Source organism: Heptranchias perlo, chromosome 1, assembly GCF_035084215.1.
Source record: "Heptranchias perlo isolate sHepPer1 chromosome 1, sHepPer1.hap1, whole genome shotgun sequence".
Lineage (NCBI taxonomy): Eukaryota > Metazoa > Chordata > Chondrichthyes > Hexanchiformes > Hexanchidae > Heptranchias > Heptranchias perlo.
The window spans coordinates 165,409,409-165,428,349 of NC_090325.1; the positions used below are offsets into that span (position 1 = coordinate 165,409,409).

General features: G+C 44.1%; 1 protein-coding gene across 7 annotated transcripts in view; it reads left to right on the top strand.

Annotated features, from left to right (window-relative positions):
• afg2a (AFG2 AAA ATPase homolog A) overlaps window positions 1–18,941 on the top strand; it is a 553,942-nt gene that overhangs the window by 497,888 nt on the left and 37,113 nt on the right. For 3 of the 7 annotated variants that reach the window (XM_067993413.1, XM_067993433.1, XM_067993446.1), the window contains one exon: window positions 2,457–2,601. The exons of 3 other annotated variants lie outside the window; for them this stretch is intronic. In XM_067993413.1, coding sequence (XP_067849514.1) covers window positions 2,457–2,601 — 145 coding nt within the window. Of the gene's footprint in view, window positions 1–2,456; window positions 2,602–3,476; window positions 3,542–18,941 lie in introns of those variants that run through there. One more of the 7 variants, XM_067993422.1, reaches the window with a different exon arrangement.

The following is an 18,941-nucleotide window of genomic DNA, read 5'->3' on the forward strand; positions in this document are numbered from 1 at the left end:
GTTTGAGAGTATGTTATCTTGTACCTGGTCAAATATTTACGATTTAATTTAATTTGTCTTCAGATATCTCCATTTGGCCATTTTGATTTTGTTTTACCATGTGCCCTTCTTTTGACCTGAAGGATATATATGCTTTCTTTATGCATACAAATGGTTTTAAAAGTATTGCCTTTTAAAAGTGCTGCAGATATTGCTGCTTAGTAGGATCCCCCCAGTCAACCTTACTGAAGTCCTCTGTTATTTTTGTAAATTTAGCCGCCTTATAATCTGGCACTAGCATTAAATTTTCAGCAGTATTAGCTTGGCTGATCAAGTTAAATCTAACAATGTTATAGTCGCTGTTGCCAAGGTGTTTCGCAGATGAAGGTCTGATACTATAATCAGGGTCATTGCTAAGAATTACATTTAGTACATGATTTCATCTCTAACATGCTGTGTAAAAAAGCAGTCATTTATAACACCTACAAATATTTCAGCCCTACCCAGTCCACACTTGGTTGATCACTATTGAATACCTCGGAAATTAAAATCCCCCATTACTCAAACGCTACCTAATTCTGCAAACACGTGACTGGTGGAGCACAGAGCCCTGACTGCGAAGATAACCAGAGTCAGGGACATAGTGGATGGCGGCGGAGTGGGCTGGATGTCACCGGCGACTTTTGCACATCAGATGTCCTGGCGCTATGTCCGGCCCGCGACCAAAGCTATCCAGGCGATAAAGGTTGCACTCGTCCCTGACTCTACTAGGTATATTGAGGAGGGTCACGAGTGTGGAAGGATCCTGCTCGATCTTACTCCCGTTCGGGTGGAATTTCTCATTGACGCAAAACGCCAAAACCTCCTTTAGGAACCTGCATCTCACAACTTGAGCCGTCTCTCGTAAATGCTCCTTGTGCCATTCTACTCTGCACGGAGGAATTTCTTGCACACTCTCCACTTCCTCACCCTTGTCTTCCGTCCGGACATGCCCTAGCGTTCCATCTTGCCGTCCGGCGGAGACGGGAGGCCCCAACGGATGGCTCTCTATGCAGGAGCTCTTCCCTGCACCATTGGGGATCTGGGGTGGAGAGTGTTGCATGGAACGGTAGTGTGCAATAGATTTTTTAGTACCTTCAAGGACTTTAAGGTCCCATGTGATTTTTGTGGCCTAGAGGAGTCCATATTCATGTATATATGCAGTATGAGAGGTTGCAGCTCTTCTTCAGCTATTTGAAGGGGCTGCTCCTCCACTTTTGGCTACATTTTAGCCCCGAGTTCCTGATCTTTGGCCACCCGGTGCAGAGGTAGGTGAGTATGTCGGTGGACCTTCTCATGGGCCTGCTCCTAGGCCTTGCGAAAACGGCAATTTGTAGGTCCATGGTGTGCAGGGACCATGGGGCAGGACACTGTGGCTGCCTGCCTCTCTTCCACAGCATTCTTCGTGCCCGGGTTGCCTTGGAGAGGGAGCATGCGATGTTCAGCGGTACGCTTGAGGCCTTTCATGATTGGTGGGCACTGCAGCGTACGGAATGTATTGTAGACACCAGTGACAATATTATAATTTAATTGGTGTTCTTTTTTCTGTTGTTTATCAAGCATATTATTTAATTGGAATGTTTTGTTTATTTGTTATATTAATGGTGCCCTTGCCATATTGATGACACTGGAGCAACTTAGTGTCACCCCTACAGGTCAATCAAAAAAAGGCCTAATTCTGTTGTCCTTTTAATTTGTGCCTCATGATGGGCCCCTTTACCTGGAGGCCTATAACAGGTACCGATGATCCTAACTCCCTCAGTTGAACTCCTAGGAACTTTTGTGTTTCTTACCATCTATGAAAAAGACACAGCTGTATTTATTTTTGAACCAATGCAGTAATTTCTGATAGTTACTAATGGGAATACATGCAACTAACGACAATGTTAGTGGAGAAATCCAAACCTGTCGGCTCGAATTTAATTGACAAGTCTACCCTTTGTGAACCAAAATTATAAATGTCTACACATTGTTTTATATAATATGAAATGTTATGTAATATTTTTCTCCTTTTTAGCTGTCAGTCTAAATGGTTAAACTAAGTTCAAAACACAAAACTAAATCGCCTAACCATTCTAGTTATACCTAATTTCTCTACAAACTAATCTAGTTTCCCTATATTACAACAGTAACTATTCTTCAAAAAGTCTTTCATGAGCTGTAAAGTGCTTTGGGACGTCCCGAGGTCATGAAAGGCTCTACATAAATACAAGTTCTTTCCTTTTTCTTTCTAACTGCAATACCCTTTATTATGTACAGCCTGGTTAGATATTGATGTTACAGTTCTGGGAATGTTTCACAACTTCTTCAACAAGTTCACACAACATACCAAGGTTCATTTTTAATTTTTTTTATTCCATACAGTGCTCCTGTTTATCAAGTAAAATACTATGTATAATAATTAAAATTCTTGATTTTTTTTCTCCTTTGTGCATGAGCTGGGAAAAGGCATTGTCCAAAGATGCTTATATCAAGATGGCTATTGTGAAGGCCTGGAAGAAACTACTCCCCACCACAAACACATAAACCAGCTCCGAGGACATGAAAGTGAACCAGCAATAGTCACTTACCCAGACAAGAAAGGTCAGCAACACAAAACAAAAGTAAAAGGCTGTGCATGCTGGAAATCTGATATAAAAGCAGAAAATCCTGGAAATACTCAGCAAGTTAGGCAGCATCTGTGGAGCAAACAGGCAATTTTCTAACCCAACTGAAACCCAGAAACCAAGAACAAATAAATTACTTAAACCCTTAAACCCACATTGCTCCCACCATAAATACAACCATCCTAAGAAACATCTCACAAGCATAGTTTAGCAATATATATTTGGCTGTAAACACTCTGGAAAATACAATTTTAAAAGGAGTAAGTGCAATAGCAAAGAAATCAAAAAGATTTCAATAAACCCATATTTAAAATTATCTTCTGGTATATGGTTGAGATTGCTTCCTTTCAGTAGCTGTAACCTGGATGTGAATTGTCTGCTAGCATGTGGTTCCTTTTTTATCCCATTTGCTAAACCTTTGATTATCTAAAGTGGCTTTCATCTCTGGCTTAAGCAAAGCTTTATTTCTCTTGGCATGTCCTCGCTGCAACCGAGACTTCCTCTTTTTCTTTAGTGGATGAAACATTTCACTGCTGGTAGGCTTGAGCCTGACAGTTGATTTATACATGATTTAATTTCCTCCAGAAAATTGGAACCAAGGCTTTCAGGAATGGAATCAATATTTTTAATTTGCTTAAGAACTCTTTTAGGGCCAATATAACCAGCAGTAGTAGATGTCAACTTGATTAGGCTTTTCTGAAATGAGGTAGCACAGGAGAAAAATGATTTTACATGATGGAAGATGACGAAGTGTAGAGGTAGCACATCCTATCCATAAATAGCAAGGCAGCTGACAGTAATATACTACAGTTTTGCATCTAGCTTTCCTGACTCTCTTTTTTGCTCCTTCAGTTTTCTGCACTTCTCCCCTAAAGGTCGTATGCTGCAGTACAATTCCATAGTTGCCACTTCAGCGAGGGTTACCCAAGTATTCTTTCTTCAAGCTCAGTAAGTACCTGTAGGCTATTCCACTGTGGGAGGCATTTCAGCCTATCCCAATTCTGTCCTCATCCAACATTTAAGTTCATGCAGTGGATAGTGATCAGGAGCTAATTGATTTTTTTCTTCTCTAGCTCAGGGGTACTAAGGCCGATTATAATGATTCTATTGCCAGCTCAGCTGAGATCAGCTAACGCATACCACACTGTGGTTCAAACCTGAGTCCTTCATGGTGTGTATGGCTCAGTTCTGTATCAACCACTGCACCATTGGGAAGCCTCTGATTTTTTTTGTTTCATTTTTACACTTGAGCTGTGGACTCTTGTGGTGTTGTTCCATGTACATGGTGTGTGATAATATTTATCTTTTTTTTAACTTTGCTGATAGCATTAGGTGTGCATATTGCTAAATGAAGCTCAAAGCATGTATGAGAAAAATATTAGGTAACAGCACCAATCACAGATGTTTTACCATTACAAGATTTTGTTTACATCAGTGTTTATGTTTTAATGACAGAATTAGGAAAAACCTAAAGAGAGTTAAGCTGCTTTTATCTTGACCTTAGAATGGTAAGAGAATGGGTTTCCTCGTTGGCTGGTCTTAGCAAATCCAGCAAGTTTGCATTGTGCAAAACCTGTATGTCGGTGACTGGTGGCACAAGGCCAATGAAAAGCAGTCTTAAGTATAAACTGATAACCTGCAGACTGGTTCATTCAGTTCATACCAAAGCAAGCTGAGGTAGATCAGTCTTATGTAGCCTTAACTAAATTAAGATAATTAAACATGTATGAAGATCGGTATATGTGACAAGTGCTCAGTACCTACCATTGTGGAGGAGAGAGTCTTGTAAAAAAAAAACACTGCATTATCTTAGCATAATGGCACAGCATATTATTGCGTCAACATGTTATGATACAGAATGGTGGGCCACAGGCTTTTGCCCAATTTCCATCTTGGGTTCTTGATCTCCACTGGACCATGAACGGCAGGCTAAGTAAAGTCTGGGCATTTCTCCAAAGGGAGGGAGGGAAAATCAGAAAACAAGTCAAACCAGACATGTTGTAAGCTCTTATCAATAGCAGCATTGGCAGAGGTATCTTATTAAGGTTGCTCTCACAGGTGTACGCTGCAGGATGAACAAGAGGGTAAAGAAAGTGAAATATCTTTTTAATTTAGAAAAGGAAGAACTTGTACTTATATAGCACCTTATCATGTCTCTCAGAAATGTTCCAAGGCACTTCACATAGAAAAAATTACTTTGAAGTGCAGTCACTGTTGTAATGTAGGCAAACATGGCAGCCATTTTGTACAAAACAAGGTTTCATAAACATTAATGAGGTGAATTACTAGATATTGTTTTTTCTAGTTCTGCTGATGTTAGTTGATGAAAGAATGTTGTCCAGGGCACCAGGAGAACTTGTTCTTCTTTGAGTGGGGTCCTTGATGTCTACCTGAATCGCTTGAACAAACAAATTGGGCTTAGTTTATCATCTCATCTGACGGGCAGTATTTCCTTGACTGCACTGAAGTGCCAGTCTATGTTATGTGCTTAGATCCTGGAGTGGAGCTCAATGTCCTGCTCTATGAAATGGAAAGAAAATGCACCTTCTGGTGTGGTACTGAGCCACACGGACCTCCAAATGGCAGATGTTTTTCCTAGGTCTTACTGGCCACCAGCCTCAGCCAACCCCAACAAGTTAATCTTTGTGTTGCAGCCGTCCATGCCCATCCTGTGCACCTGGAGCTGCCATCTCTAACATGGGTATTAACACAATACAAAAGCAGGTGTATCCAGAAGGCAAACGGAATATTGGCCTTTATTTCTAGGGGGATGGAGTATAAATGCAGGGAAGTCATGCTACAACTGTACAGGGTGCTGGTGAGACCATACCTGGAGTACTGTGTACATTCTGGTGCCCTTATTTAAGGAAGGACATACTTGCATTGGAGGCAGTTCAGAGAAGGTTCATTAGGTTGATTCCGGGTAAGGAAGGGTTGTCTTATGAGGAAAAATTGAACACGTTGAGTCTATACTCATTGAAGTTTAGAAGAATGAGAGGAGATCTTATTGAAACATACAAGATTCTGAGGGAACTCGATAGGGTAGATGCTGAGAGGATGTTACCCCTCATGGTGGAATCTAAAACTAGGGGGCATAGTCTCAGAATAAGGGGTCACCTGTTTAAGATGGAAATGAGGAGGAATTTCTTCTCCCAGAGGGCCATGAATATTTGGAATTCTTTACCCCAAAAAGCTGTGAAGGTTGAGTCATTAAATACATTCAAGGCTGAGTTAGACAAATTTTTGATCAGCAAGGGAGTCAATGGACATGGGGAAAGGGCGGGAAAGTGGAGTTGAGGTAAAAATCAGATCAGCCATGATCTCATTAAATGGCGGAGCAGGAGGGGCCGAATGGCCTACTCCTGCTCCTAGCTCTTATGGTCCTATGGTCTAAAACTGTGTAGCCTCAGTATCCCTGAGGGCAAAAATCAGACATGGTTCCCACTCATGATTGCTGTTCAGTCACCTGAGCTGGAGAATGCATGCAGTAACCGGATGAGGACAGGATGGAGCTTGACTTTGATCCCTGCAAAATCAAATATCCTACCAACATTTGCTGTTTAGCCTCATACAATGGGAATGACCACTTGGTCAATATACTAAACAACTGCTGGGAACCATGAGACCTTAGAATCATAGAATGGTTACAGCACAAATGGAGGCCATTCAGCCCATCGAGCCCCTGCTGGTTCTTTGTAAGAGCAATCCAGTTAGTCCCATTCCCCCACTCTTTCCCCATAGCCCTGCAAGTTTTTTCCCTTCAAGTATTTATCCAATTCCTTTTTGAAAGCCACGATTGAATCTGCTTCCACTACTTTTTCAGGCAGCACATTCCAGATTATAACTACTCGCTGCATAAAAAAGCTTTTTCTCATGTCACCTTTGGTTCTTTTGCCAATCACCTTAAATCTGTGACCTCTGATTCTCGACCCTTCCACTAATGGGAACAGTTTCTCTTTATTTACTTTATCTAAACCCTTCATGATTTTGAACACTTCTATCAAATCTCCTCTTAACCTTCTCTGCTCTCAGAAGAACAACCTCAGCTTCTCCAGTCTATCCATGTAACTGAAGTCCGTCATCCCTGGAACCATTCTAGTAAATCTTTTCTGCACCCTCTCTAAGGCATCACGCCCTTCCTAAAGTGCGGTGCCCAGAATTGGACACAATACTGCAGTTGTGGCCGAACCAGTGTTTTATAAAGGTTCAACATAACTTCCTTGCTTTTGTACTCTATGCCTCTATTTATAAAGCCCAAGATCCCGTATGCTTTTTTGACCACTTTCTCAACCTGTCCTGCCACCAAGATTTGTGCACATATACTCCCAGGTCTCTCTGTTCCTGCACCCCTTTAGAATTGTACCATCTAGTTTATATTGCCTCTTCTCATTCTTCCTGCCAAAATGTATCACTTCGCACTTCTCTGCATTAAATTTCATCTGCTACGTGTCTGCCCATTCCACCAGCCTGTCTCTGCGCTCTTGAAATCTATTACTATCCTCCTCACTGTTTACTACACTTCCAAATTTTGAAATTGTGACCTGTACACCCAAATCCAAATCATTAATAAATGTCATAAAAAGCAGTGGTCCTAGTACTGACCCCTGGGGAACACCACTGTATACCTTCCTCCAGTCCAAAAAACAACCATTTACCACTACTCTCTTGTTTCCTGTCACTTAGCCAATTTCATATCCATGCTGCCACTGCCCCTTTTATTTCATGGGCTTCCAATCTGCTGACAAGCCTATTATGTGGCACTTTATCAAGTGCCTTTTGAAAGTCCATACACAACATCAACCGGATTGCCCTCATCAACCCTCTTTGTTACCTCATCAAAAAACACTATCAAGTTAGTTAAACACGATTTGCCTTTAACAAGTCTGTGCTGGATTTCCTTTATTAATCCACACTTGACAAGCGACTATTAATTTTGTCCCGGATTATCGTTTCTAAAAGCTTCCCCACCAACGAGGTTAGACTAACTGGCCTGTAGTTTCCGGGTTTATCCTCACACCCTTTTTTGAACAAGGTGTAACATTTGCAATTCTCCAGTCATCTGGCACCACCCCCTTATCTAAGGAGGATTGGAAGATTATGGCCAGCCCCTCTGCATTTTCCACCCTGCCTTCAGCAACCAAGATGCATCCCACCTGGACCGGGTGACTTATCTACTTTAAGTACAGCCAGCTTTTCTAGTACCTCCTCTTAATTTTTAGCCCATGCAGTATCTCAACTACCTCCTCTTTTATTGTGACTTTGGCAGCATCTTCTTCCTTGGTAAAGACAGATGCAAAGTACTCATTTAGTACCTCAGCCATGCCCTGTGCCTCACAACAAGGATCTCCTTTTTGGTCCCTAATTGGTTCCACACCTCTTGCTACCCATTTGCTATTTATATGCCGATAGAAGACTTTTGAATTCCCTTTTATGTTGCCGGCAATCTATTCTCATACGCTCTCTTTGCCCCTCTTATTTCCTTTTTCACTTCTCCTCTGTACTTTCTATATTCAGCTTGGTTCTCACTTGTATTATCAACCTGACATCTGTCATACACCCCCTTTTTCTGCTTCATCTTACTTTATCTCTTTCGTCAACTAGGAAGCTCTGGCTTTGGTTGCCCTACCTTTCCCCATCTTGGGAATGTGCCTAGACTGTACTTGAATCATCTCCTCTTTAAAGGCCGCCCATTGTTGGATTACAGTTTTGTTTGCCAATCTTTGATTCCAATTTACCCTGGCCAGATCCATTCTCAACCCACTGAAATTGGCCGTCTTCCAATTAAGTATTTTTACTCTAGCTTGCTCTTTGCCCTTTTCTATAACTAATCTTATGGTACTATGATCACTGTTCCCTAAATGTTCCTCCAGTGACACTTGCTCCACTTGACCCACCTCATTCCCCAGAACCAGATCCAGCAATGCCTCCTTCCTTATTGGGCCAGAAACATACTGATCAAGAAACTTCTCCTGAACATACATCAGAAATTCCTCCCCCTCTTTGCCCTTTACACTATTAATATCCCAGCCTCCATTAGGATAGTTGAAGTCCCCCATTATCATTACTCTATAGTTCTTGCACCTCTCTGTAATTTCCCTGCAAATTTGCTCCTCTATATCCTTACCACTAGTTGGTGGCCTATAGAATACACCCAGTAGTGTAATGGCGCCTCTACTGTTTCTTAACTCTAACCAAATGGATTCTGTCCTTGACCCCTCAAGGACATCCTCTCTCTCCAGCACTGCAATATTCTCTTTAATCAATACTGCCACCCCACCCTTTTTTTCCTTCCCTATCTTTCCTGATAACCTTTTAACCAGGAATATTTAGTATCCAATCCTGCCCTTTTTTGAGCCAGGTCTCCGTTATCGCCACAACATCATATTCCCATGTGGCTATTTGCGCCTGCAGCTCACCAACTTTATTTACCACGCTTTGTGCATTTACAAACATGCACTCTAAACCTTTCTTAGACCGATCCCACCTAATATTGTACTATTTCTTACTCTAGTGCTATCTGTCTCTCCCAATCCTTTGTGCACCTTGTTTCTCCTTTCTAATGCTACATCATGGCGCCCATCTTCCTGCCAAATTAGTTTAAAACCACCGCCCCCCCCCCCCACATCACTAGTGAACCTCCCCCCGAGGACATTGGTCCCAACTCTGTTAAGGTGCAACCCGTCCATCTTGAACAGGTTCCTCCTGCCCCTGAATTGGTCTCAATGTCCCAAGAATCTGAAGCCCTCCCTCTTGCACCATGTCTCTAGCTACGCATTAACCTGCCTTATCTTCCTATTTCTGTACTCACTAGCGTGTGGCACTGGGAATAATCCAGAGATTACTACCTTTGAGATCCTGCTTTTTAACTTCCTCCCTAGCTCTTGAAACTCTGACCGCAGGACCTCATCCATTTTGTTTCCTATGTCGTTGGTCCCCACATGGACCATGACTTCTGGCTGTTCCCCTTCTCCCCTGGTAGAATGTTCTGCACCCTCCCCGTGATGTCCTTTACCCTGGTACCAGGGAGGCAACACACCATGCAGGACTCACATCGACGGTCACAGAAATGCCTGTCTGTCTCCCTGACTATCAAATTACCTATGACTACTGCATTTCTACACTTCACTGTGCCCCCCTGTGCAGTCCGTTGCCCCATGGTGCCATGCTCAGGACTACACTCCTTCAAGGTGTCGTCACCCTCACTGGTAGTCAGTGCTGAATACCGGTTTGAGAGTGCCTCACACCTAGAAGATTCCTGCACTGCCTACCTCTTCCTACTTTTTCAGATGGCCGCCCACTTGCTATCCAAAACTCTCTGTGGCTGCGGGACGACCACCTCCTGGGACATACGATCCAGGAAACCTTCAGCCTCCCTTATGCTCTGCAGTGACACCAGCTGCCCCTTAAGCTCAGAAACCCTCAGCTTGAACTCGAGCAGCTGGAGGCATTTCCTGCACATGTGGCCCTCCAGGACACATGAAGCATCCTGAAGTTCCCACATGGCGCAGGAATTGCCTGCAATGGGTCTCAGCTGCCCGTCCATTATATTTAGAAACCTTTCTTTTCTAAGCTCCCTTTAGATAATGGATTCTTATTAACTTACTTACTGTTTACTTACCCCGATTAACCTGCCCTTTTATTCCGGGTCTCTCAGAGCTCCTCCTCTCTATTCACTGTGATGTCACTCACTCTGTTCTTAGTGAACGGGGAATGGCCCCCTCGCCTAGGGCTCCTCCCCTGGGGCTCAGCACCGCTTCTCTCGACTCCGCTCCACCCCCGCTTTTGTACTGATATCGGGCTCCTCCTCTGGTGCTCAGTGCCACTGTCTGTTTTGGTGTTTTTTTGCTTTTAAAAAAAAAATTAGCACCTCCCTCCCCCTCTACAGCTAATTGCCACTCTCACCAAATTCTCATTATATGCCAGCATGAATTGGGATTTGGTGGGGGGGGGGAGGGTGGTGTGAGGGGAGAAAATTTAAGGGAGGGGAAGGAAAATTTTTATAAAGAAAAATGTTGCAACCTATATTTATATAATTGGAGAGGGAAAGGACCAGGAAATCATTTATAATATAAATGTAATGGGAGTCAAAGACAGAACCCCTAAAAAAAAAAGTAGCAGTAAAAAATAGAACCTTCACCCCCTCGAGGAAAAAGATGATTTTTTACATCATGGTTGGGTTTCCCAAGTGCACATACATGCCTTCATAATCAACAGTTGAAAATTGATTTTGCTGAATTTTTCCACATAGCAAATTAAAAATAGTGCAAGTCATGTACCTACAGGTTGATAAAATGCAGATGTTTGATGTTTCTGAAATTGTACAGTAACTTTCAGGAAAAATCCTGAGGGAAGATTCTCCCCATCCCTGAGGCAATAAAAGCACAAGTCAGTATTTTATAAATACTCCAGTGTGCAAAAGATTGTTCAAGTGTAATGCATTAATTCATCAAAAGTGATGATATAGTTGTGGACTGGAATACTGTGAACTAAGCATTTCCTGCCCTGGGATTTAATAATAAATGAATCAAATGCATAGAACGAAAAATGATCTCTGTACTCAATTTCTCAAACTCCCTCCTTCCTAGCCTTCTAAGCTGCATTCTCCACAAACCTCTTCTCCAGCCACATCCTGTTTAGTTTAACCACCCTGCTCTCGTTAACTTCCATCGGTTCCATGTCCCCTAAAGCTCTGAATTAAAAATCCTTGTCCTTGTTTACAAAATCTTCTATTATCTCATCCCTCCATACTTCTGCAACTGTCTCCAGTCCTACATGCAACTCGTACCTTTCAGTGATCCTGGCCTAGCTTCCTGTAAATCCCAACTTCCCTTTGCTTCACAGTCAATGGTATCTCAGCCTTACTCTCTGGAACTCCCTCCCAAAACCTATCCACCTGCTATTTTCTCTCTCTAATTTCAAAAGCTTCCTAAAAACCTACCTTTTTAGGTCATGGTTTTGATCACTCTTCTATTACTGCCTTTACTACATTAAAGGCATTTGGCCAGATTTTCCTATGAGCGGTGAACAAACGGTGCCCGCCATTTGTTAGACTTGCACTTGTCCATAGACTTTTCATGGGCTTTTGCAGGGCAAGTTCCTCTCGTCGGACGCTCAATCCAACGTGGCGCCCTCTACAGGGCATCTGGGACCTGTGAGAACGGGGCAAGAAGCTGTGTATCCCTATAACCAATCAAATTGAAGCATGTTAATAAGCTACACAAAACCAGGAAGTGTAAGTTAGAATAGTAAAATCCGGTACAGTAGGGAAATAAAGAGAGGGAAAGAAATACTGAATTAAGAGACAGACAGAGATAAAAGTGACAGAAAGAAAAAGGTTAAAAAATTAAAATTAAATTTTTTAAATGTCCAACAACAATTAAAATCTGAAAGAATGAGACGCCACACTAGTAAAAGTTAATTTTTAGTGCCAGAGAAGTGGTTTGGCAGTCATTAAGACTTACCATGCCGTTAAAAATGTGCTTAGACTTGAAATGACTTGATGTACCTTTTTTTTGGCACAATTAGTTCATATCCATCAGGGCAGCGCAGGAACTTAACGCTGTTCCATTCATTGGAATGGGGAGCCAGCCAGATATCGTATTCGTGGAGTTTATGGAGGAGGGCGGCAACTTCTAGATTTCCGCGATTAACTGTGCATGTGCGGTCGCCAGAAGTTGCTATACACGATGCACAGAAATAACGGTGCGCCCTGATCGCCTCGCCGTTATTTTCACAGGAAAATCTGGCCCATTGAATAAATGTAAATTGTTGCTGATGACTTAGACTGAAACTTACTTGAGATATGTGGGTTGTAACCATAGCAGATCTGTATTATGAACATTTTTCAGGAAGAATTAATATGATCAAACACGCACGCGCGCGCACACACGAACACACACACGCACATCTAATGAGCTAAAAGCACTTAAAATTGGAGGGGCATATGCTGCATTGGCTGTATATGGCTGAGGAGAACCTTAAAGCAGCAGAGATGAAAATTCATATAGAGTCAGTGAGCTGCTTTTATGTTCATCCACTATTGAAGTAGGGCTAGGGTCCAATTAAGCATTGATAGTGAGGTATACAGCCAAGAAAAACAAAGTGTTCATGATATCAAAAGTGACCAAGTGCCTGGAAAGGTCTCAGGTGATGAAGACTTATTTATAAAAATCCCAATGAAGCTACACAGAGTCTTTGTAATCTGGAATGTTCATGTAGACATTAGCTGTATAAATCAGTGTTATGTTCTAAATGTATAGTATGGGGGCAATGTAATGATTAGTGATCTCCTGCAGTTCTTGTGGTATGAAGATGCCTGTCCTCTGCCTGAAGCAAATTATCTTCAGGCCCCTCTGTGCCACACACTGTACCATAGCCAAGGAGTTCAGCAGATAGCCTATTTCTCAGCTTTTGCCAGTTCAATTGGCCGCTAGGATTTTGGAACATATGGCCCAGAGTGATTTGTAATCTACTTCTTCCCCCTGCAAAGTGAGGTGAGCAAGCACTCTCCGCTTTGAACTCCTTCCAATCAAAAACTCATTAAATGTGGAATAAAGGCTGTGGTTCTGTACCTAATCATTACCATTGCCTCAGAGATGCACATACAGACATAACACTGATTTATACACCTATGTGTTGATGTAAACATGCCAAATTGCAATAACTCTGTGTAGCTGCATCAGGACCTAACTCGTCTTCATTGTCTGAGTGCATTTCAAGCACTTGGCCACTTTCAAGATCGATTATTATTTTTGGCTATACACCTTATTATCAACTTAGCCTTTTTTTTTATTAATGCTGGATGGGTCAAAAGGTGCAAGTTTGTATCATCCGCTGTGCCACTTCACTGCTCCGGGAGTAATTTTCCCACTCCTTTTTTCTTTGCTTCTCTCCTGACATTGCTCACTCATGCCAAGGTGTAGTCCCATGGGCACCAGCAACCATCCAGTACTTTGCCCAGCTGGCCATTCTTCATGTGTGAGCACAGACAGTATCAGCAGGCTAATTAACCACAAGGGTATCACAGCCAAGTCAAACCCTATCTCCTCATCAGACATTCACGTGTACCTTCCAGCAGGGGTCGTCAGATAGATCTGATCCAGAGCAGGAACCTTGGCTTCTTTTACTGCCTTAGTCCGAGAAGCTGAGGTCAGTTGTAGTGCCCATACCACTTCTCTGGCTGAGGTCAGCCAAGTTATCGTCAACCAGAGATTAAAGCTAAAACCTTCCGAGTTTATATGACACTGCATTTCCCCCCTGAACGATAAGGAAGTTGATTTTTTTTCAAAACTAAACTATTTTGGATTAAAATAAATTTTTTGACAGCAAATGTACAGTACAGAACTTCGACTGCTTAAATACAAGACAAAGAAAAACCTTTCTTGATAAGTTTAAGAGCCAAAACAGTTAAAGAAGTGACAAACAGAATTTGTTTTTTTACCAATTTTCTCTCCTCCTCTCATGAAGGTACTGACTCTTGCTGGGATATCAGCGCCAATGTTTACGGGGAGGTGGGGGAGAGAGCAGGGGGAAGGTGAAGAGGCCAGGAAACTCAGATATAGGGGTTTCGAGGAGGGCCTGCCGAATTTTTACTTTGTTTCCCGGCCTGCAGCCAGCCAGATTGAGAGGCTGGCTGGCTGTCGGGCGGGAAAGCCTGTGGCACCAGCCAGAGAACAGAGAGGAGGGAAGGAGAGATTGTTGGCTTGGGGTCATCGGGGTGGGTGGGGGGAGGGTGGGTGTGGGGGCCGTGGATAGAGCGGGGTGGTCCAGAGAGATCGGCGGGGGGGGGGGGGGGGAGAGGTGGGATGGTGGTGGCACGGAGAAGATCACGTGCCGTGGATAGATCGGAGGGGATGCTGATTTTTTTTTTTATTCGTTCATGGGATGTGGGTGTCGCTGGCGAGGCCAGCATTTATTGCCCATCCCAATTGCCCTTGAGAAGGTGGTGGTGAGCCGCCTTCTTGAACTGCTGCAGACCGTGTGGTGAAGGTTCTCCCACAGTGCTGTTAGGAAGTGAGTTTCAGGATTTTGACCCAGCGACGATGAAGGAACAGCGATATATTTCCAAGTCAGGATGATGTGTGATTTGGAGGGGAACGTGCAGGTTGTGGTGTTCCCATGTGCCTGCTGCTCTTGTCCTTCTAGGTGGTAGAGGTCACGGGTTTGGGAGGTGCTGTCGAAGAAGCCTTGGCAAGTTGCTGCAGTGCATCCTGTGGATGGTACACACTGCAGCCACAGTGCACTGGTGGTGAAGGGAGTGAATGTTTAGGGTGGTGGATGGGGTGCCAATCAAGCAGGCTGCTTTGTCCTGGATGGTGTCAAGCTTCTTGAGTGTTGTTGGAGCTGCACTCATCCAGGCAAGTGGAGAGTATTCCATCACACTCCTGACTTGTGCCTTGTAGATGGTGGAAAGGCTTTGGGGAGTCAGGAGGTGAGTCACTCGCCGCAGAATACCAAGCCTCTGACCTGCTCTTGTAGCCACAGTATTTATATGGCTGGTCCAGTTAAGTTTCTGGTCAATGGTGACCCCCAGGATGTTGATGGTGGGGGATTCGGTGATGGTAATGCCGTTGAATGTCAAGGGGAGGTGTTTAGACTCTCTTCTGTTGGAGATGGTCATTGCCTGGCACTTGTCTGGCGCAAATGTTACTTGCCACTTAATAGCCCAAGCCTGGATGTTGTCCAGGTCTTGCTGCATACGGGCTCGGACTGCTTCATTATTTGAGGGGTTGCAAATGGAACTGAACACTGTGCAATCATCAGCGAACATCCCCATTTCTGACCTTATGATGGAGGGAAGATCACTGATGAAGCAGCTGAAGATGGTTGGGCCTAGGACACTGCCCTGAGGAACTCCTGCAGCAATGTTCTGGGGCTGAGATGATTGGCCTCCAACAACCACTACCATCTTCCTTTGTGCTGGGTATGACTCCAGCTACTGGAGAGTTTTCCCCCTGATTCCCATTGACAGTGACCATAATTCAGTGAGATTTAAGGTGGTCATGGAAAAGGACAGGGAGGGGCCGGAAATAAAGGTTCTAAATTGGGGGAAGGCCGATTTTAATAGGATAAGGCAGGATCTGGCCAAAATGGACTGAGATCAGCTGCTTGTAGGAAAATCCGCATCGGAGCAATGGGAGTCTTTCAGAAGGGAGATTGAGACCATACAATGGCAACATGTTCCCGTAAAGGTCAAGGGTGGTTCCAAGAACTCCAGGGAACCTTGGATGTCAGGGGATATACGAGAATGGATTAGGAAAAAAAGGAGGGCTTTTGGCAGATACAAAAGGCTAAGGACGGAGGAAGCCCTAGAGGAGTACAAAAAGTGCAGGGGGATACTTAAAAAGGAAATTAGGAGATCAAGGAGGGGCCATGAAAAAACTCTGGCGAGCAAAATAAAGGAAAATCCTAAGATGTTTTATAAGTATATTAAGGGTAAGAGGATAACAAGGGAAAAAATAGGGCCCATTAGGGACAAAAATGGCATTCTGTGTGTGGAGCCGGAAGATGTAGGAGGGGTTCTAAATGAATTTTTTGCATCTGTTTTCACTATGGAGAAGGACGACGTAGACAGAGAAATACGACAGGGGGACTGTGATATACTCGAACATATTAACATCGAGCGGGAGGAGGTATTGGCGGTTTTAGCAGGCCTAAAAATGGATAAATCCCCAGGCCCGGACGAAATGTATCCCAGGCTACTGTGTGAGGCAAAGGAGGAGATTGCGGGGGCTCTGACACATATATTCAGAACCTCTCTGGCCACTGGGGATGTGCCAGAGGACTGGAGAACCGCTAATGTAGTACCATTATTCAAGAAGGGGAGTAGGGAAAAACCGGGGAACTACAGGCCAGTGAGCCTAACATCAGTGGTAGGAAAATTATTGGAAAAAATTCTGAAGGACAAAATTAGTCTCCACTTGGAGAAGCAAGGATTAATCAGGGATAGTCAACATGGCTTTGTCAAGGGAAGATCATGTCTGACTAATTTGATTGAATTTTTTGAGGGGGTGACCAGGCGTGTGGATGAGGGTAACGCAGTGGATGTGGTATACATGGATTTCAGTAAGGCCTTCGATAAAGTCCCGCACAGGAGACTGGTCAAGAAGGTACGAGCCCATGGAGTCCAGGGTGCCTTGGCACTTTGGATACAAAACTGGCTTAGTGGCAGAAGGCAGAGGGTGATGGTCGAAGGTTGTTTTTGTGACTGGAAGCCTGTGGCCAGTGGGGTACCACAGGGATCGGTGCTGGGTCCCTTGCTGTTTGTGGTCTACATTAATGACTTGGATATGAATGTAAAAGGTATGATCAGTAAGTTCGCTGATGATACAAAAATTGGTAGGGTGGTAAATAGCGAGGAGGATAGCCTCAGTCTGCAGGACGATATAGATGGGTTGGTCAGATGGGCGGAACAGTGGCAAATGGAATTTAACCCGGAAAAGTGCGAGGTGATGCACTTTGGAGGGACTAACAAGGCAAAGGACTACACAATGAATGGGAGGACCCGAGGCAAGACAGAGGGTCAGAGGGATCTTGGTGTGCAAGTTCACAGATCCCTGAAGGCGGCGGAACAGGTAGATAAGGTGGTAAAGAAGGCATATGGGATACTTGCCTTTATTAGCCGAGGCATAGAATATAAGAGCAAGGAGGTTATGATGGAGCTGTACAAAACACTGGTTAGGCCACAGCTGGAGTACTGTGTGCAGTTCTGGTCGCCGCACTACAGGAAGGATGTAATCGCTTTGGAGAGGGTGCAGAGGAGATTCACCAGGATGTTACCAGGGCTGGAGCGCTTCAGCTATGAAGAGAGACTGGGAAGATTGGGTTTGTTTTCCTTGGAGCAGAGGAGGCTGAGGGGGGACATGATTGAGGTGTACAAAATTATGAGGGGCACAGATAGGATGGATACTAAGGAGCTTTTTCCCTTCGTTGAGGGTTCTATAACAAGGGGACATAGATTCAAGGTAAAAGGCGGGAGGTTTAGAGGGGATTTGAGAAAGAACTTTTTCACCCAGAGGGTGGTTGGAGTCTGGAACTCACTGCCTGAGAGGGTTGTGGAGGCAGGAACCCTCACAACATTCAAGAAGCATTTGGATGAGCACTTGAAATGCCATAGCATACAAGGCTACGGACCAAATGCTGGAATATGGGATTAGATTAGACTGGGCTTGATGGCCGGCGTGGACACGATGGGCCGAAGGGCCTCTATCCGTGCTGTATAACTCTATGACTCTATGATTCTATGACTTCAATTTTACTTGGGCTCCTTGGTGCAACACTCGGTCAAATGCTGCCATGATGTCAAGGGCAGTCACTCTCACCTCACCTCTGGAATTCAGCTCTTTGTCCAAGTTTGGACCAAGGCTATAATGAGGTCTGGAGCCGAGTGGTCCTGGCGGAACCCAAACTGAGCATCGGAGATTCAATTGCCGGGGAGTGATTTGATCGTGTGGAATCGGAAACAGGTTGGCTTGAGGGGCCAGGCGAAGCACTCCTGCTCATCCTGGCCCACAAGCAGTGCTGGAAAGGCACTTAGCCATTGGAACCTGCCTTTCACGCCTCCCTTCAGCTGTTGGGTTCCCTGAGTCCTGGGAAATCCGGCCCACAGCTGTTAAATTTAAAACAAAGCTAAAATTTGTAGCACGCAGCCTCATCGGAGTTAGGAAAGAGATTAAGAAGCAGGAGCTCAAGGGTAATAATCTCCGGATCACTCCCAGTGCCACGCGCTAGTGAGTATAGAAATAGGAGGATAGAGAAGATGAATGCGTGGCTGGAGAGATGGTGCACTGAATAAGGCAGATGAGCTAAAGGCACAGATAGACACATGGAAGAAATTTAGCTATTACAGAAACATAGCTTAAACAGGGGCAGGAATGGCAGCTTAACGTTCCTGGTTACAAGGTTTTCAGACGAGATAGAGAGAGGGATATAACAGGACGGTGGGTAGCAATATTGGTTAAAGAAACAATTACGGCTGTGAGGAGGGATGATATGTTTGAAGGATCATCGAATGAGGCCGTAAGGGCTGAGCTAAAGAACAAAAAAGGGGCAATCACACTGCTGGGAGTGTACTATAGACCCCCAAACAGTCAGAGGGAGATAGAAGAGCAAGTATGAAGGCAAATTTCTGAGAAGTGCAAAAACAATAGGGCAGTAAGAGCAGGGGATTTCAACTACCCTAATATTAACTGGGCTACAATCAGTGCAAAAGGTATAGAGGGCGCAGAATTGCATTCAGGAGAACTTTTTTAGCCCAACAAGAGGGGGGACAGCTGTTGATTTAGTTTTAAGGAATGAAGCTGGGCAGGTGGAAGGAGT